Source organism: Aegilops tauschii, chromosome 1 (genome assembly GCF_002575655.3).
Source record: "Aegilops tauschii subsp. strangulata cultivar AL8/78 chromosome 1, Aet v6.0, whole genome shotgun sequence".
Classification (NCBI taxonomy): Eukaryota; Viridiplantae; Streptophyta; class Magnoliopsida; order Poales; family Poaceae; genus Aegilops; species Aegilops tauschii.
In genome coordinates this window covers 38,382,178-38,403,195 of record NC_053035.3, presented here as the reverse complement: position 1 = coordinate 38,403,195, position 21,018 = coordinate 38,382,178, and the positions used below count along the sequence as shown (strand labels likewise).

The following is a 21,018-nucleotide window of genomic DNA, read 5'->3' as shown; positions in this document are numbered from 1 at the left end:
ATGGTGTTGATGTAGAAGCCCTCCGTGATCGATTCCCCCTTCGGCAGAGCGCCAGAAAAGGCCCCAAGATGGGATCTCACGGGTACAGAAGGTTGCAGCGGTGGAAATAGGGTTTTGTGGTGCTCTCGGATGTTTTCGGGGTATATGAGTATATATAGGCGAAAGAAGTCGGTTAGGGGAGCCACGAGGGGCCAACGAGGGTGGGGGCGCGCCCTCCTGCCTCGTGGCGTCCTCGTTTCTTTCTTGACATCCACTCCAAGTCTCCTGGATTGCGTTTGTTCCAAAAATCACTCTCCCGAAGGTTTATTCTGTTTGGATTCCGTTTGATATTCCTTCTCTGTGAAACACTGAAATAGGCAAAAAAACAGCAATTTGAACTGGGCCTTTGGTTAGTAGGTTAGTCCCAAAAATAATATATAAGTGTATAATAAAGCCCATTAAACATCCAAAACAGATAATATAATAGCATGGAACAATCACAAATTATAGATACATTGGAGACGTATCATTCGGCTCTAAGCGATTATCCGATGCATCACGAAGGCGGTAGGCTCCTCCAGTGAGAACTTCATCTATAATGAAGGGACCCTCCCATTTGGGCTTGAGCTTGTCCTTTTTCTTCTCTGGTAAGCGTAGAACGAGTTCACCAACATTATAAGTCTTGGCCTGCACTTCTCTGCTTTGGTATCTTCGAGCTTGTTGTTGATAGAATGTTGAACGAGCTTTTGCGACATCGCGCTCCTCCTCCAGGCCATCTAAATCATCTTGCCGATCGAGCTCGGCCTCTCTCTCTTTGTACATGCGCACTCGAGGTGAGTCATGAATGATATCGCAGGGCAAGACGGCCTCTGCACCGTACACCATGAAGAACGGTGTGTATCCGGTCGTGCGATTGGGTGTGGTCCGCAGTCCCTAGAGTACGGCGTCGAGCTCCTCCACCCAGTGCTTATCTGAATCCTTTAAGGATCGCACTAGTCTGGGTTTAATGCCGCTCATTATCAGTCCATTAGCCCGTTCGACTTGAACGTTTGTTTGCGGGTTATACACGGACGCGTAATCGAGTTTAATGCCCAGATTAACACACCAAGTTTTTACCTCGTCGGCTGTAAAATTAGAGCCGTTATCGGTGATGATGCTATGTGGGACACCATAACGGTGTACGACACCGGATATGAAATCTATCACTGGTCCGGCTTCAGCTGTTTTAACTGGTTTGGCTTCTATCCACTTATTGAATTTGTCTACCATGACCAGCAGGTATTTTTTCTAATGGCTTCCCCCTTTAAGGGGTCCGACCATGTCCAACCCCCAGACCGCAAAAGGCCAAGTAATGGGAATGGTTCGTAGGGCAGTAGGCGGCATATGGCTTTGATTGGCGAAAAGCTGGCATCCAACACAGGTCTTGTGCGTCTGCTCGGGCCGTGGGCCAAAAGAAACCTGTACAAGGGCCCGAGCCGCGGCGTGAAGACCGGCGTGTATTTCGGCCAAGAGCTGTCGTCCTTCATCCTCAGAGATGCATCTTTGAAGGACTCCGGTAGTACTTTTCTTGTATAGTTCTCCCTCATGAACTTTGTAGGCTTTAAAACGTCGAACAATACAACGGGCCTCAATCTGATCATCCGGGAGCTCATTCCTGGTGGATAGGCGAGGAGAGGTTCGGTCCACGAGGCAATTACAGCCAAAATTTCGTGGGCTGATTGTGTTATTTCGGTATCTGAGCCTCCGATGATATCGGAACTGTGTTCGGAATCTGGGGGTATGATCGGATCCGGACTGGTGTTGCCGTTCTCGTCCTGCCACACCACGGATGGCTTGAAGAGCCTTTCCACAAAGGTGTTAGGTGGGACGGGGTCGCGTTTGGCGCCCATGCGAGCAAGGATGTCCGCCACTTGATTACTCTCTCGAGCCACATGATGAAACTCGAGCCCCTCGAACCGAGCTGATATTTTGAGTATGGCGTTGCGGTAAGCCGCCATCTTCGGATCTATGGCATCAAAATCCCCGTTAATTTGGGATATTGCAAGGTTTGAATCCCCACACACCTCGAGGCATTGAATGCCCATAGAGACGGCCATCCGGAGACCGTGCAATAGAGCCTCATATTCGGCTGCATTGTTAGAGTCTGTGTATAATATTTGGAGCACGTAACGGACGGTGTCCCCCGTGGGGGATGTCAGGACGACACCAGCCCCCAGTCCGGCTAGCATTTTAGAGCCGTCGAAGTGCATCACCCAATTGGAGTATGTGCCGTACTCTTTAGGGAGTTTGGCCTCTGTCCATTCTGCGACGAAGTCAGCCAACACCTGAGATTTAATAGCTCGGCGTGGCTTATATGTTATTTCAAATGGCAAGAGCTCAATGGCCCATTTGGCAATCCACCCGGTGGCATCGCAATTGTTTATGATGTCATTGAGTGGTACTTCGGAAGCCACCGTAATCGAGCACTCTTGAAAGTAGTGGCGCAGCTTTCGAGGTGCCATAAAGACCGCGTATGCTATCTTTTAATAGTGTGGGTATCGGGATTTGCATGGTGTAAGGACCGTCGATACGTGGTATATTGGTTTTTGAAGTGGGAGTTTATGTCCCTCTTCTTCTCGTTCGACGACGAGCACCGCACTCACCACCTGGTGAGTTGTGGATATGTAGAGCAACATAGGTTCGCCGACGTTTGGCCCGGCCAGGATTGGGTTACTTGCTAACAAAGTTTTTATTTCTTCCAATCCGGCCATTGCAGCATCCGTCCACGCAAAGTGGTCGGTGCGTCGGAGCAGGCGATACAGTGGCATGCCTTTTCTCCTAATTTGGAGATAAAACGGCTTAAAGCTGCCACGCACCCGGCTAGTTTTTGGACCTGCTTGAGGTCTGTTGGTATAGCCAATTGTGATAGGGCTTGGATTTTGGCTGGGTTTGCTTCAATTCCTCTATTGGAAACGATGAACCCGAGCATTTTTCCAGCAGGAACGCCGAAAACACACTTTTCCGGATTGAGCTGTATGTCGTATGTGCGGAGGTTGTCGAATGTAAGGCGCAAGTCGTCCACCAATGACTCGACATGCTTGGTTTTGATGACTACGTCATCTACATATGATTCAACCGTCTTGCCGATTTGCTTTTCCAGGCATGTTTGAATCATGCGTTGGTAAGTGGCGCCGGCGTTTTTGAGCCCGAAAGGCATAGTGTTGAAGCAGAACGGCCCGTATGGGGTAATGAATGCCGTTGCGGCTTGGTCGGATTCCTTCATCTTGATTTGATGGTATCTGGAGCATGCGTCGAGGAAACACAGTGAATCGTGTCCTGTGGTTGCATCAATGATCTGGTCAATGCGAGGGAGGGGGAAGGGGTCCTTAGGGCAGGCCTTATTGAGGTCTTTGAAATCAACACACAGGTGCCAGGATTTGTCCTTCTTTGGTACCATCATGAGGTTTGCTAGCCAGTCTGGATGTTTAATTTCTCAATAAACCCGGCTTCGAGTAACTTGGCTAGCTCCTCCCCCATAGCTTGTCGTTTGGGTTCAGAAAAGCGCTGCAGCGTTTGCTTGACTAGTTTGTACCCCTTCAGTATGTTGAGACTGTGTTCGGCCAATCTGCGTTGGATTCCTGGCATGTCCGAAGGATTCCAGGCGAAGATGTCCCAATTCTCGTGCAGGAATGTGTGTAATGCGGCGTCGACCGTTGGATCCAGCTGTGCCCCGATAGAAGCGGTCTTCTTGGGGTCTATCGGGTGGACTTGAAATTTGACTATTTCATCTGCTGGCTTGAAGGAGGTGGACTTGGGTCTCTTATCGAGGATTACGTTGTCCCTATCTACTATGGAACATAGTGCAGTCAATTCTTCGGCCGCGAGGGCCTCAGATAGTGCCTCAAGGGCCAGGGATGCGATTTTATTTTCGGCGCGGAGTGCTATGTCCGGATCACTGGCGATAGTGATAACACTGTTGGGCCCGGGTATTTTGAGTTTCATGTACCCGTAATGAGGTATGGCTTGAAAGCGTGTGAATGCATCTCGCCCTAACAGGGCATGATATCCGCTGTTGAAAGGGGCCACCTGGAAGATTATCTCTTCAGACCTATAGTTCTCTGATATGTCTCCAACGTATCTATAATTTATGAAGTATTCATGCTATTATATTATCCATCTTAGATGTTTTATATGCATTTATATGCTATTTTATAAGATTTTTGAGACTGGCCTATTAACCTAGAGCCCAGTGCCAGTGCCAGTTTCTGTTTTTTCCTTGTTTTTGAGTTTTACAGAAAAGGAATACCAAACGGAGTCCAATTGACGTGCCAATTTTTGATGATTTTTTATGGACCAGAAGAAGCCCACGGAGCATCGGAGATGGACCAGAATAGTCCCGAGCCGTCCACGAGGGTGGAGGGCGCGCCCTACCCCCCCTGGGCGCGCCCCCTTATCTCGTGGACGACTCGGAGACCCCCCTGACGTGAAACCAACGCCAAAAATTCCTATAAATACAGAAACCCCCAGAAAATAACCTAGATCGGAAGTTCCGCCGCCGCAATCCTCTGTAGCCATGAGAAATCAATCTAGGCCCTCTCTGGCACCCTGTTGGAAGGGGCCATCATCACCAGAGGCCATGGAGGAGGATCCCGGAGGGGCCATCATCGCCATGAAGGCCAAGGACCAGAGGGAGAACCTCTCCCCATCCAGGGGGAGGCCATGGAGGAGGAAGCACAAGGGGGAGAACCTCTCCTCCTCTCTCTCGGTGGCGCCGGAGTGCCATCGGGAGGGGAATCATCGCCGCGGTGATCGCCTTCATCAACATCACCATCATCATCATCCTCATCTCTTTTACGCGGTCCACTCTCCCGCACCCCGCTGTAATCCCTACTTGAACATGGTGCTTTATGCCACATATTATGATCCAATGATGTGTTGCCATCATATGATGTTTTGAGTATATATCCTTTGTCTTTGGGTTGATTGATGATCTAGATTGGTATGAGTTGTATGTTTTATTTTGGTGCTGTCCTATTGTGCCCTCCGTGTCGCGCAAGCGTGAGGGATTCCCGCTGTAGGGTGTTGCAATACGTTTATGATTCGCTTATAGTGGGTTGCTTGAGTGACAGAAGCATAAACCCGAGTAAGGGGGTTGTTGTGTATGGGATAAAGGGGACTTGATGCTTAATGCTATGGTTGGGTTTTACCTTAATGATCTTTAGTAGTTGCGCATGCTTGCTAGAGTTCCAATCATAAGTGCATATGATCCAAGAAGAGAAAGTATGTTAGCTTATGCCTCTCCCTCATATGAAATTGCAATGACGACCACCGGTCTTGTTAACAATTTCCTAGGACAATTCCGCACACCGATCCATCATTATTGCACACTCGCTATTTATAATATTTAGTAATATATTCTAACTTTATGATAACAACACCTACTTTTATATTTTAGCTCTCCGATATCATTGCAAAGTTATCCTCTTCATACCCACAACGTAGTTTTATTTCTCGTTTCTAGTTGTAAGCAAACGTTCGGTATACGTAGAGTCGTATCAGTGGCAAATAGGACTTGAGAGAATATTGATCTTACCTTTAGCTCCTTGTGGATTTGACACTCCATACGTATCACTTCCACCTTTGGGAATTGCTAGATGATTCCCTGCACTTGGGGATTATCATTCTCTGGCGTGCCGGATACCACGTCGAGTTTAATTTTCCCCAAGCATCTTGCTTCCCGACTAGGGATAATTCCTCAAAAAGTTGTATTACTTTGCTCGATGCGACTCCTGTCCATTTGCATTTTATTGAGCGTGTCCTCGTAGATGAGGTTCAGTCCGCCGCCGCCGTCCATGAGCACTTTAGTGAGCCGAAAACCATCCACGATTGGATTGAGGACCAAGGCGGCTGGTGCCCGGACTGATCGGGATCTTGGTTCGTCATCGGCATTGAAAGTTATTACCGTATCGTTCCAAGGGTTTATTGCTGCTACTTGGCAGACTTCGGCGAGGTTGCGAAGTGCCCTTTTGCGCCGGTTGTTTGAGGAAAAGGTCTCGAAGACCGTGAATACTTTAAGATCGTCGTCCTCTGAAGAGTACTTCTCTGGGATAGTGTTGGTTAGGATACTCTCGCCGCTCTTGGCCACTTGCCGGAATATCCAACATGCTCGGAGACTGTGGGTTGGTTCGGTATTCGGCGTCATGTGTATTTGACATGGCCTATCGAGCCATCCTTCGAGGACAGTTCTATGCCCCGTAATGGGCTTGATTTTCTTGTCCACGGGATGATGATCGGGCGCCCCGCGAGGGTGTGTCCTTTTTGCCCGACCGGGAGATGGCTTAAAGGCCTGCGGTTTCCAGCGGACAGTCTGCGTTTTCCAGGAGCTTTCCATTGCGCAGTACTTCTGTACTATGTTAGCCAAGTGTGCGAAGTGTAGTACGTGACGGAGGTTGAGGGCGTTAAGGATTCCCTCATCCGTACAGTTGTTGCAAAATACTGAAATTGAGTCGTCGTTGCAGCAGTCTTTGATCTTGTTTTTAACAAGGAGGAATCTGGCCCAGAAGTGATGGACTGTTTCCTGAGGCTGCTGCCGCACATACATTAGGTCGCATATATCCGGGGGACCGGAATTGCTTGGGGTGGGTGGGCGGCGTTAAATCCGGACCCTGACCCGATGTGGAGTCCGGACCTTGAAGAATTTCCAAGCTTACGAGCCCGGGCTCCGGAATGTCCAGTGAATTTTCAGGCTCAACGCCCGGTTCTATGTTCGGACGACAGGGAGTGTTTCCCCAAAGATAGGTATCCGGCTCTCCGAGCTCGGAAATTCGAACATAGTTTGTTCTCAACGTAGGAGAAGAGTTACTGTCGGCTTGCTCCTCCACAACTGCTACCTGATGGGTGATCGGTGGAGATTTGATTTCTCTCTGATCGGGTTTAAGCCCAATCCGATCATAGTCTGAAGCGACCCCCAGGGCGGCGATGCGATCCAGGAGTTCGTTCAAAGACGATAAATCCGCCGGATCCATCTGTTCGGAGTATTCGGGGCCAACACGGAGATGATTTTTGATGACTTGGGAAGTCGTCTTCGGCTTAATGGCCGAACGGGCGGCCATGGTGAAGCTGCCAAGCCGGAGGGTTTGGCCTGAGACCAGGGCTCCTCCAAAGTGATATTGTCCTTGATAACAAGACGAGCCATCAATCCTTCTGTCGACGCCATAGAGGAACACTCAATGAAAGCACCAGTGTCGGTGTCAAAACCGGCAGATCTCGGGTAGGGGGTCCCGAATTGTGCGTCTAAGGATCGAAGATAACAGGAGACAGGGACACGGTGTTTACCCAGGTTCGGGCCCTCTCGATGGAGGTAATACCCTACTTCCTGCTTGATTGACTTTGAAGAGTATAGGGGTTACAAGAGTTGATCTACCTCGAGATTGTAATGGCTAAACCCTAGATGTCTAGCCTGTATGGCTGTGTTCGCCTCTACGGACTAAACCCTCCGGTTTATATAGACACCGGAGGGGCCTGGGTTTGTACAGAGTCGGTTTACAGAGAAAGGAATCTTCATATTCGAACGCCAAGCTTGCCATCCACGCAAAGGAGAGTCCCCTCCGGACACGGGGGAATATCTTCTATCTTGTACCTTCACGGCCCATTAGTCCGGCCCATGGCACATAGCCCGGACGCCCGGGGACCCACTATTCCAGGACTCCCTCAAAGAGCTCGGGGATCGTTTTCGTCATCCCTTGCATATTATAGTTCATCACGAAGTTCCAGTAACTTGGTGATAGTGACTAGAGAACTTTGTCAATCACTATCTTATCTGGAAGATTAACTCCCACTTGATTCAAGCGATTGTAGTACTCAGACATTATGAGCACATGCTCACTAGTTGAGCTATTCTCCTCCATCTTGTAGGCTAAGTACTTTGTCAGAGGTCTTATACCTCTCGACTCGGGCATGAGTCCGAAATACCAATTCTAGCTCTTGGAACATCTCATATGCTCCGTGGCATTCAAAACGTTTTTGAAATTCCGGTTCTAAGCCGTAAAGCATGGTGCACTAAACTATCAAGTAGTCATCATACCGAGCTTTGTCAAACGTTCATAATATCTGTATCTGCTCCTGCAATAGGTCTATCACCTAGCGGCGCATCAAGGACATAATTCTTCTGTGCAGCAATGAGGATAATCCTCAGATCACGGACAAAGTCCGCATCATTGCTACTATCATCTTTCAACTTATTTTTCTCTAGGAACATATCAAAAATAAACGGGGAGCTACATCGCGATCTATTGATCTACAACATAGTTATGCAAATACTATCAGGACTAAGTTCATGACAAATTAAAGTTCAATTAATCATATTACTTAAGAACTCCCACTTAGATAGACATCCCTCTAGTCATCTAAATGATCACGTGATCCATATCAACTAAACCATGTCCAATCATCACGTGAGATGGAGTAGTTTTCAATGGTGAACATCACTATGTTGATCATATCTACTATATGATTTATGTTCGACCTTTCGGTCTCAGTGTTCCGAGGCCATATCTGCATATGCTAGGGTCGTCAAGTTTAACCCGAGTATTCTGCGTGTGCAAAACTGGCTTGCACCCGTTGTATGTGAACATAGAGCTTATCACACCCGATCATCACGTGGTGTCTCAGCACGAAGAACTGTCACAATGATGCATACTCAGGGAGAACACTTATACCTTGAAATTTTAGTAAGGGATCATCTTATAAAGCTACCGTCGTACTAAGCAAAATAAGATGCATAAAAGATAAACATCACATGCAATCAATATAAGTGATATGATATGGCCATCATCATCTTGTGCCTTTGACTCCATCTCCAAAGCACCGTCATGATCACCTTGATCTTCATCGAAGCATCGTTGTCGTCTCGCCAACTATTGCTTCTATGACTATTGCTACCGCTTAGTGATAAAGTAAAGCAATTACATGGCGATTGCATTTCATACAATAAAGCGACAACCATAAGGCTCCTGCCAGTCGCCGATAACTTTTACAAAACATGATCATCACACACAACAATTTATATATCATCACGTCTTGACCATATCACATCACAACATGCCCTACAAAAACAAGTTAGACGTCCTTTACTTTGTAGTTGCAAGTTTTACGTGGCTGCTACGGGCTTAGCAAGAACCATTGTTATCTACGCATCAAAACCACAACGATTTTTCGTCAAGTGTGCTGTTTTAACCTTCCACAAGGATCGGGTGTAGTCACACTCGATTCAACTAAAGTTGGAGAAACAGACACCCACTAGCCACCTGTGTGCAAAGCACGGTGATAGAACCAGTCTCATGAACGCGGTCATGTAATGTCGGTCTGGGCCGCTTCATCCAACAATACCGCTGAATCAAAGTAGGACATGCTGGTAAGCAGTATGACTATTATCGCCCACAACTCTTTGTGTTCTACTCATGCATATAACATCTAAGCATAGACCTGGCTCGGATGCCATTGTTGGGGAACGTAGTATTTCAAAAAAAATCCTACGATCACGCAAGATCTATCTAGGAGAAGCATAGCAACGAGCGGGGAGAGTGTGTCCACGTACCCTCATAGACCGAAAGCGGAAGCGTTTAGTAACGCGGTTGATGTAGTCGAACGTCTTCGCGATCCAACTGATCCAAGTACCGAACGTACGGCACCTCCGTGTTCAGCACACGTTCAGCACGATGATGTCCCTCGAGCTCTTGATCCTGTTGAGGACGAGGGAGAGTTCCTTCAGCACGACGGCGTGGCGACGGTGATGATGAAGTTACCGGTGCAGGGCTTCGCCTAAGCACTACGACGATATGACCGAGGTGTGGAACTGTGGAGGGGGGCACCGCACACGGCTAAGACAAATCTTGGAGTGCCTTTGGGGTGCCCCCTCCCCACGTATATAAAGAGGGAGGGAGAGAGGCCGCCGGCCCTGGGGGGCGCGCCAAGGTGTGGAGTCCTACTAGGACTCCCTAGTCCTAGTAGGATTCCACCTTCCACACGGAGTAGGAAAGGGGGAAGGGAGAAGGAGAAGGAAAGGGGGGCGGCCCCCTTCTCCTAGTCCTAACTGGCCTCCTGCCCAAGGGGGAGCACACCAGCTCCTTGTGGGTTGGTGTGCTTCCCTCTTATGGCCCATAAGGCCCATAACTTCTCCCGGGGGGTTCCGGTAACCTCCCGGTACTCCGGAAAAATGCCCGAACCACTCGGAACCATTCCGATGTCCAAATGCAACCTTCCAATATATGAATCTTTACCTCTCGACCATTTCGAGACTCCTCGTCATGTCCGTGATCTCATATGGGACTCCGAACAAGCTTCGGTCATCAAATCACATAACTCATAATACAAATCGTCATCGAACGTTAAGCGTGAGGACCCTACGGGTTCGAGAACTATGTAGACATGACCGAGACACATCTCCGGTCAATAACCAATAGTGGAACCTGGATGCTCATATTGGCTCCTACATATTCTAAGAAGACCTTTATCGGTCAAACCGCAAAACAACATACGTTGTTCCCTTTGTCATCGGTATGTTACTTGCCCGAGATTCGATCATCGGTATCATCATACCTAGTTCAATCTCGTTACCGGCAAGTCTCTTTACTCGTTCCGTAATGCATCATCCCGCAACTAACTCATTAGTCATATTGCTTGCAAGGCTTTTAGTGATGATCATTACCGAGAGGGCCCAGAGATACCTCTCCGATACATGGAGTGAGAAATCCTAATCTTGATCTATGCCAACTCAACAAACACCATCGGAGACACCTGTAGAGCATCTTTATAATCACCCAGTTACGTTGTGACGTTTGATAGCACACTAAGTGTTCCTCCGGTATTCCGGAGTTGCATAATCTCATAGTCGGAGGAACATGTATAAGTCATTATGAAAGCAATAGCAATAAACTAAATGATCATAATGCTAAGCTAACGGATAGGTCTTGTCCATCACATCATTCTTAAATGATGTGATCCCGTTCATCAAATGACAACACATGTCTATGGTCAGGAAACTTAACCATCTTTGATTAACGAGCTAGTCAAGTAGAGGCATACTAGGGACACTCTGTTTTGTCTATGTATTCACACATGTACTAAGTTTCCGGTTAATACAATTCTAGCATGAATAATAAACATTTATCATGATATAAGGAAATATAAATAACAACTTTATTATTGCCTCTAGAGCATATTTCCTTCATAGTGATCCAGGAGTGGATCACTGGACAGCGGTCAAAGTTATCCTTAGTTACCTAAGAGGACTAAGGAAATATTTCTCGGTTATGAAGGTGATAAAGAGTTTGTCGTAAAGACTTACGTCGATGCAAGCTTTTACACCGATCCGGATGACTCTAAGTCTCAATCTGGATACATATTGAAAGTGGGAGCAATTAGCTAGAGTAGCTCCATGCAGAGCATTATAGACATAGAATATTTGCAAAATACATACGACTCTGAATGTGACACAACCGTTGACTAAACTTCTCTCACAAGCAAAACATGATCACACCTTAGTACTCTTTGGGTGTTAATCACATAGCGATGTGAACTAGATTATTGACTCTAGTAAACCCTTTGGGTGTTGGTCACATGACGATGTGAACTATTGGTGTTAAATCACATGACGATGTGAACTAGATTATCGACTCTAGTGCAAGTGGGAGACTGAAGGAAAATGCCCTAGAGGCAATAATAAAGTTGTTATTTATATTTCCTTATATCATGATAAATATCTATTATTCATGCTAGAATTGTATTAACCGGAAACTTTGTACATGTGTGGATACATAGACAAAACAAAGTGTCCCTAGTATGCCTCTACTTGACTAGCTCATTCATCAAAGATGGTTAAGTTTCCTGACCATGGACATGTGTTGTCATTTGATGAACGGGATCACATCATTAGGAGAATGATGCAATGGACAAGACCCATCGTTAGCTTTGCATAATGATCGTTAAGTTTTATTGCTATTGCTTTCTTCATGACTTATACATATTCCTCTGACTATGAGATTATGCAACTCCCGAATACCGGAGGAACACCTTGTGTGCTATCAAACGTCACAACGTAACTGAGTGATTATAAAGATGCTCTACAGGTGTCTCCGAAGGTGTTTGTTGGGTTGGCATAGATCAAGATTAGGATTTGTCACTCCGAGTATCAGAGAGGTATCTCTGGGCCCTCTCAGTAATGCACATCATTATAAGCCTTGCAAGCAATGTGACTAATGAGTTAGTTATGGGATGATGCATTACGGAACGAGTAAAGAGACTTGCCGATAACGAGATTGAACTAGGTACGAGGATACCGACGATCGAATCTCGGGCAAGTAACATACCGATGACAAAGGGAATAACGTATGTTGTCATGCGGTGTGACCGTTAAAGATCTTAGTAGAATATGTAGGAACCAATATGAGCATCCAGGTTCCGCTATTGGTTATTGACCGGAGATGTGTCTCGGTCATGTCTACATAGTTCTTGAACCCGTAGGGTCCGCACGCTTAACGTTCGCTAATGATTTGTATTATGAGTTATGTGTTTTGGTGACCGAAGTTTGTTTGGAGTCCCAGATGAGATCACGAACATGACGAGGAGTCTCGAAATGGTCGAGAGGTAAAGATTGATATATTGGAAGGTAGTATTCGGACACCGGAAGGGTTCCAAAGTGTATCGGGTACATACCGGAGTGCATGAGGGGTTACCGGAACCACCCGGGGAAAGATATGGGCCATAAGAGGGAGGCTAACCAGCCCACAAGGGGCTGGCACGCCCCCCACAAAGGAGGAGGCCAAATTGGATTAGGGAAGGGGGCGGCGCCCCCCTTTCCTTCTCCTACTCCCTCTCCTTTCCCCCTGTCCCTGTCGCGCCCCTTGTGGCCGGCCTCCTCCTCCCCTCCTTTCTATACAGGGGCAGGGGGCACCCCATAGCACATCAATTATTCTCTTAGCCGTGTGCGGTGCCCCCCTCCACAGTTTACTCCTCCGGTCATAGCGTCGTAGTGCTTAGGCGAAGCCCTGCGCGGATCACATCACCATCACTGTCACCACGCCGTCGTGCTGACGGAACTCTCCCTTGACCTCAGCTGGATCAAGAGTTCGAGGGACGTCATCGAGCTGAACGTGTGCTGAACACGGAGGTGCCGTACGTTTGGTACTTGGATCAGTTGGACCGTGAAGACGTTCGACTACATCAACCGCGTTAACCTAACGCTTCCGCTTTCGGTCTACGAGGGTACGTTGACACACTCTCCCCCTTTCGTTGCTATGCATCTCCTAGATAGATCTTGTGTGAGCGTAGGAATTTTTTTGAAATTGCATGCTACGTTCCCCAACACTGACCCACTCGCGCACTACTCCCGTCCAGGAGTAGCGCTCGATGGGGGACAGCTCCGGCTCCGGCTCGGCTTTGACAGGGGACGGCGGGGCCACCGGCGGCACGACGCAGTCGCCCGCCGCGAAGCGGGCCATGGCCTGCGCCATGGCCGCCTTGTACGCCGCCTCCTCTTCCTCGTTCGCCGCCACCCTGCGCCGCTCGTCCTCCTCGCTCTCCCGGAAGACCGCCGCAACGGCCACCTGGTAGGCGGCCTCCGCCTTCTGGTCCTCCTCGCGGACGACGAGCGGGCGCGGCGGCATGCTGCGGTCGACTTCGCGTACACCGTGTCGCCTCGCCTCCTCGTGCTCGAAGGCGAACCATCGAGCCCAGTTGGGCGAGTCGAAGGCGTACGCCGCGTCGCGGCGCTGCTCCGGCATCAGGAGCGCCCGCCGGCGCCACACCTCCTCCGCGTGCGCCCTAGCCGACCGCGGCGCCGCCGGCACTGGGATCCTCTCCGGATCCAGGTGCCAGTCATGCGGCAGGGTGGCGTCGGGGTACAGGAGAGGCACGTGGTGCTGCCAGTGCCACTCCGCCTGGTGCACTGGCACACTGATGCGCTACCTCGGCCGGCGAGCTGGCGCCGGTGGAGGCGGGAGGAACTCCGAGGGAAAAGGAATGGCGGGGGCCTTGACCTTCGACTTGCTGCTGCCGGCGCCGGAGAAGAGCCCCATCTGGCTTCGCTGGGGTGGCTAGGGTTTGCCATCGACGGGGGAGCAGAGTGTGCTAGATGGGACGGGAAGCGGATGAGGACGGCCCCGCCGCACGGTCGGCTTAAAAAATGACGACCGCCGTCGCTGACGTGTGGGCATGTGGTCATAAATGAAGCTGACTAGGCTGATCGCGGGTAGTTGGACGACCACGAGATGGGGCCGCGACGGACACCGAGAAGGCACGCGTGGCGTCTGTTCCGCGTCCACGCCGACGCATTTGGAGTTTCTCAGAGTCATTTTGGTAGAGTTTGAATCACTCTATTTTTGTTTTAGTAGAAAATTTGTTTTTATTTTGTAGTTGCATTTCTAATTTCCACTAAAGCATAGAAGTGACTTCCACTAAAACCAGAGTTTCAGTCCACCGGACGACATCTCTGTACCGTATCGGAGACGTAAACCAGGGGAGTGCGTGTCCGGGAGGGACACGTCGGCCCGGCCGAATCCCGCCCGTCCATCAAGCCCGTCGGCGATCCCGTCCGTCCGCACACACCCGCGGCGACGGTTAAATCCCGCTCCACCCCCACCGCTACTGGTTTCCAGAACTCTCTCCCCCCGCCCTCCTTATCTCCAGGCCGGACGAGCCCGCAGCCGCAGCGTCCGACCTAGGGTTCTGCGCCGCCGCCGCCCCCCTGCTCCCGAGGTTCGAGATCTCCTCCCCCTCCCCATCCCCCCCTCTAATCTCGCTAGCTCCGTTCGTCGGGACCCCGGCTCCGCGCGATCGTGTTGGTGTTTCCGCGCGTCATCCCGTGGGGTTTGTGGTCTGGGTTGCGTGCGCCGATCCGCGGGGGATTCTTGCAGTTTCGGCTGGGGATTTTTCGGATTTCGGTCGGATCTAGTTGGATCGCCTGTTGGCGAGAGAAGGAGGTAGGTTGCTTTGGTCCGTCGTGCCGTGATTCGGGGGAGAATTGGAGATTCGCGTACGGCTCTCTGATTCTGGCCCGTGAGATTCCCTCTATGGAGGTGGATAAATTAGCGCAATTTTGTTTTGTGCGGAAGCGCGAATTTGAATTTTACATGAGAGCTGTATACTAGAAATAATTAGATGAAGTAAAATGCCATGTAATCTTGCCTATATAGATGTTTCAACTGTATCTCCTCCCAAGGGGAGAGTGGGTACTGGGTAGTTAGTGCATAATATCTAAACTGGTCAGATATATCAAAGGGAGTCAATAAAAAGACTTCATTTTATCAAGTAAACAGGATGTGATGTTGGTTATATAATCTTGGTTATGTAGATACTTCTGATTTTATATCTTGCTGGAATCCCCATCCCTGAAAGTACATAATAGTGGTATTGGAGCGTATCAACTGTTTTTGTGGTGTGTTTTATTCTCGTACTGATTCAGTACAAGAAGAGAAGAATAATTAGAACAGTTACCTCAATTCAGAAGTAAATGAGATGAACGGTCAATAAAAACTATATTACAGAATCAGAGTTATTTTGGAATGTGGATACTTGCAACTTAAAGTCATGAGCTTTGTCTTTTGCAACTTGATATTACGAGGTTTAATGAAAAGGTGTGTAGAACTGCTTGTCCCTGAAATCCATGCACAATGGTTTCATGCATAACAGTTAGCCTCCAAATCAATTATTTCATTTGCACGAGTATTTTAAAATTTAACAATCCTAGACTATCGCTAGCCTATTAGTTGTCCACGAGGTCTGAGGGCTGCAGTTATATATTTTCACACTGTAGGGACTTCAAGCTTTAGTTGAAGATATATGTAGATGCTATCTGTCTTATTCAATAACGGATGTTGTTCTTTTTTTACTTCTGTAGAATTGTCTACAAGGAACGAGTAAAATTTATTAGTTAGTGCCTGATAGAGTGATAGTTGAACTGTCTGGTATATTCGGTTTGCTATCGAGCCCATCTAATGTCATCTTACCATGTCTCTTCTATGCTGAATCACAATACTCTCCACAGTGAGTACATTCAAGCACAGCATCTATTTGGATGTGCCTAGTACTCTAGCTGTTCTCTGTCAAACAGAAAATAATATCTCTGAGTAGCCTTTGCCAGGTTATTTGATTTTTTGGTTTTATGCTTGTCATATTCGTTCATTGCGGAAGGAACTGATGGAGTGTTTTCTTAATTTTCAGGAGATGCCTCGTTACGATGATCGTTATGGAAACGCACGCTTGTATGTTGGTAGATTGTCCTCCCGTACTCGTTCGCGCGACCTAGAATATCTTTTCAGCAAATATGGAAGGTAATGACAATACTGTGCACATTAAGAGTTTGGCAAAAGCTTTCTGGTCTAACAGACTTTTTTTACAAGCTTTCCAACTTCTTTTTTGTGAAGGCAAAAGCTTTCAACTAGTGAATATGGTTCTGCACAAATTCAAATGTGCTTTTCTAGGGTTGTGAATCACCATTATTGGACTAGTGCTTGTTAGAATAGTTGACACCGTAAGTACTTAGGCCCAGTTCTTTTGACAGTTTATTGCGGTATAAGCCGCTCCCTCCCAGCTTATCTAGAATCGCCCCTCCCCAGCTTATTCTAAATCCTCCCCCAAATTGTTTTGGGGCTTCTAAACTAGGTAAGGTTTAATTAGTTTTGAAGCCCCCAAAAACTTTAGGGTCGGCATCTAGAATAAGCTGGGGAGGGGGCAGATTATTTTGGCAGCCACCAAAAAGAACTGGGCCTTAGTATAGTTTAAATTCGGTCAAATAATTTAGGCTGTTTGTTTCTTAAAATTTTTGAACTGTAAGGTGCATGTCTTCTGCTATACTGAGTGAACCAGTCAGTGTTCTTGGATTTCTTCCTACCCTTGTTTTTCCTGGGTGGTTTATACAAGCTGGGTTCACCAGTAGTCTTTTCAAGCTAGTTTTTGGTGTTATCTGTTATTTCTCCATGTATGCTGTGGAAATTGGACTCCCAGGTCCTGTGTGTTTAACTTGAATGGTCTTGTTTGAGGGTTTTTCGGTTTATAGCAGCTGTTGGGTACACTATCGGTCTTTCCAAACTAGTGTTTGGTGTTCTCTGTTATTTCATCTGTATGCTGTAGATGTTTGACTCCCAGGTCTTGTGTGCTTAACTTAAATGATCTTGTTGAAGGTTTTTCCGTTTTTAACACAATCCGGAAGGTATGTGGTGGAAGGGTGCCCTTGGTGGAATTGGTGGCCATTGTTCCAAAGTTTGTGGAGGACTTTGGCGAAGGGTGCCCTTGGTGCTTGGTGTAATGTTATTGACTGTTTTAGTGGAAGTTACAAGATGGTGATGCATTTGAGTACTTGAGTCCTGACGGCTTACTGTTTGTGGCAACCGTTTGCGCAGAATACGGGAAGTGGAATTGAAGCGCGACTATGCATTCATTGTATGTAAATTTTACTCTCCTCAACCTTATCTATGCTCTTTCAAGTTGTTAGCATACTTGAGACCTATTTTGTTCACGTATGAGGTACACTGTTTGTTTTGCCTGTTCTTGTCTATCTAACAGGAATACAGTGATCCTCGTGATGCTGATGAGGCCCGATACAACCTAGATGGCAGGGATGTGGATGGGAGCCGCATTATTGTTGAGTTTGCTAAAGGGGTAAGTTGCCATTTGGGCTGTCCACTTTGCGGACATAATGATAATGATATTTTTTTTGTCCTTTATGAAGCTACTAGAAACTTGGTTGTGTCGTCTCTTACGGTTTATGTGTTCAGGTTCCACGTGGTTCTGGTGGTTCACGAGAACGTGAATATGTGGGAAGAGGGCCTCCTCCAGGAACAGGCCGTTGTTTCAACTGTGGTATTGATGGTCATTGGGCCAGGGACTGCAAGGCTGGTGACTGGAAGAACAAATGCTACCGCTGTGGAGAAAGGGGCCATATAGAAAGAAATTGCCAGAATAGCCCGAGGAGTCTCAGGTATTGATTGATACCTTTGTTCACCTCATCGCAATACTCCAAATGGCTTGAAATGTTGTTCTATCTCAGTACATGAGAGTTCTTATTTAATCTTTTGTTAATGGATATGTTTTATTAGGCGTGAGAGAAGCTATTCACGGTCCCCATCTCCACGTCGTGGACGGGCTCGCAGTCGGAGCTACAGCAGAAGCCGTAGTTACAGGTATGCTGAGCAACCCACCTGCAACTCTTGGGCTTTTTACTCAATAGTTCTGTTTTGTGTTCTGTTTTCTCATATTTCCTCCTGCAATCAGCCGATCTAGGTCCAGATCCTATTCAGAATCTCCCAGAGGGCGTCGCACTGAGCGTGATGAGAGGAGATCAAGGAGCATTAGCTACAGCAGGAGCCCCAGGCGATCGCTCTCCCCAGAAGCTAAGGACATGGATCGCAGCCCTACACCTGATCGCAGTCGGAGCCCCAGGCGATCCATCTCACCTGTAGCAAAGGATAATGGTGACAGCCCTCGTGGCAGGGAAAAGAGCAGGAGCCCTTCTGATGGCTACCGTAGCCCTGTGGCCAATGGGCGCAGCCCGAGAAGCCCTGCTAACAATGGCAGTCCCAGCCCTGGCAGGGACAACAGGGGCAGTCCAAGCCCGAGGGGCAACAATGGTAGCCCTAGTCCTAAGGGCAATGGCGATGGTGGCAGCCCAAGTCCAAGGGGCAATGGCGACGATGATGGACGTCGTGGCTCAGGCTCACCAAGAGGAAGAAGCGTGTCTCCCTGAAACATGGAACCATTTTCCAGTTTCTGCTCGCTACATGTGGTTGTGAGACAGTACATTTCAAGTTTAAGACGTTTGTCAGTGAATTTCCTACCTGTTTCCTGAATCTGTTGTTTAGTTCCTGGACGCCTCGAAGGTTTGTTACTCTGGTTATGCTGTGCGTAATGGATTGATAATGCTATTGAGTAGCATAAGAATATATGGTATCAGTCTGTGACAGCCTGTGGTTGTGGTCTTCGAAACGTTTTGTGGAGTAGAAAAGAGCGATGACCAAGCGTCTTAATCACGCACTGGACTGAATATATTTCATTGCAAAAGCAAAATCATCCACACTATCTTAGAATGCATTATCGTGTTTGTGCTTCATGTCATCTCAAATGCAACTATCGTCCCTCGCATTTACCTCGCAAAATGGGTGTTTGTACATGACATCTTATTACCACCCAAAATGATATGTTAAGAGTATTTCCAACAGCCGTCCAACACACGGCGCGCTAAAAAAGCGTTTGCAGCATGCTGATCGCCTGTTTTGGCGCGGCGAGGAGCGCTGACTCCAGCGACGCAGCAAATTTTAGCGCGCGCAAGTAGCTCCTGCAGGCGTACTAAAAAGCAGTGCGTGCAAGCAGCCGACGCTTGCCATATGTTGTATTTTGGACACGAAATAAATTTCAAACATCAAAATAAAGACATGGCATAATTTAAATCACCCAACAAGTTCATGATGACATAAAAAGTTCATGTCCACAAGTTTAAATTCATGCCCACAACATCATCCAACCAAGTTCAAAATCCGAACCAAGTTCATGACACAAAAGTTCACACCAACGAATGGCACATCAACAATCAAGCCTCGTCCTCGTCTTCATCCTCATCTTCATCCGATTCATCATCCTCCCCCGAAGACGATTCTTCCTCCTTCTCTTCATTGCCGTGCGCCGCATCATCATGTCAAGCTCGGAAGGTGTTGGAAAGATCTTCAACGGCATCATGCGAAGGTGTGTGAGGCACACCGGAAGACATTACGCCCATGCCGCCCAAAGGTGCTCCCATGCCTCCCCTGAGAGACGCAAAACTCATGCCTCCCATGCCGCCCGGAGGTGCTCCGAAGCCACCCATGCCTCCCATGGTCTCCATGGTAGCTCCAAAGCCACCCACGGGACCCATGCCGCCCATGGTAGCTCCGAAGCCACCGATGCCACCCATGCCACCAATGCCACCGCTTGCCACCGCCACCATGCCGCCCATGCCACCGCCACCCATGCCGCCCATGCCACCGCGAATCATGGCTCTTTTTTGGATCAAGACTTCTTCACGGTCAAGATTGACATACTCCTTTTACGCCTCATCGAGGATATATGTGTCCATTAGTGCCACTTGGGTTCAACTTGTCAACCGTCTTTTGTGCGGCCGCCCACTTTTGACAATCTCGGTTGATTGTCGACCATCAGGACCAAACAGATCGTTCCGAGCGGTCAACTCCACTCTTGTTGTGTAGATCAAAGTGCTCCTTCATCCGGTTCCAATATGCATCTCTACTTTGATCACCTCCAACGGATGGATCCCTCGACACTTGCAACCACGTATTGCATAGCAAGACATCTTCATCATTGGTGTAGCTGCCTCCTCTTCCTTTCGGTGCGTCGACAATGCCCTCACCATCCTCGTCCACCTCGAACTCATGGCCATCGAAATGCATGTCATTGGTTTGAGACCAATGAGAATTGTTGGAGCAAACACCCATAGTTGACATATATGCCTCATCGTTGAAACTACAAAGTATATACAGTGAAGCAAATAAGCTATCTATATGTATGCATTCGAAAAATAACAACAACAAAAAGTTGGCGAAATTTTATACCTTTGGGGCATTTCCTCGAACACCTTGTGCGCGTCGGCCGCCGGCTCAACAAGTGAGCTCGCCGGCGCTTCGGTAGCCGCCGCGTCCGTCGCACGCCCTGCAAACTTCTTCCTCGACGGCTTAGAGGAGTCGGAGCCGTCCGCCGCCTTGTTCTTCTTCGCGGATACCTTGCCGTTCTTCGCCCGCGCCGCATTTGGGAGCTTCGAGAGGGGGGGCACGTGGCTTCACGGCGGGCGCCGGCGCGACGCCACCCGCCGCCGAGGTCATCCGTGGCGGCATGAAAAGGCCGCGCGCGATACCGGTGCTTGGAGGAGCACCGGCGGAGGCGAAGCCAAAGCTCCCCGTGCTAGGGTTTGCGGCGGCGGCGGCGGCGGAGGGATCACGGGTGTAGGAAGGGGTGGGGGGGGGGGGGGGTGCCGGCGCCGGCGTCCATCGGGTCATTTCGTCGGCGGCGGCGCGGGGCGGGGCG

The 21,018-nt window shown here is 48.5% G+C and overlaps 1 protein-coding gene across 2 annotated transcripts; it reads left to right on the top strand.

Moving 5' to 3' along the window:
* The first annotated feature begins 14,597 nt into the window (after window positions 1-14,597).
* Window positions 14,598-18,910, top strand: LOC109782769 (uncharacterized). 2 transcript variants are annotated; one of them, XM_020341381.4, is made up of 8 exons: window positions 14,598-14,709; window positions 16,174-16,283; window positions 17,133-17,253; window positions 17,352-17,391; window positions 17,515-17,610; window positions 17,727-17,929; window positions 18,048-18,131; window positions 18,223-18,910. In XM_020341381.4, exons 2-8 carry the CDS (start codon window positions 16,277-16,279, stop codon window positions 18,692-18,694), a joined length of 1,023 nt encoding a protein of 340 aa, XP_020196970.1. In that variant the 5' UTR covers window positions 14,598-14,709; window positions 16,174-16,276; the 3' UTR covers window positions 18,695-18,910. The 2 variants fall into 2 exon arrangements, with proteins under 2 accessions (XP_020196970.1, XP_020196971.1); XM_020341382.4 differs by lacking the exon at window positions 17,133-17,253 and having other exon boundaries at window positions 14,601-14,709.
* The last annotated feature ends 2,108 nt before the right edge of the window (window positions 18,911-21,018 follow it).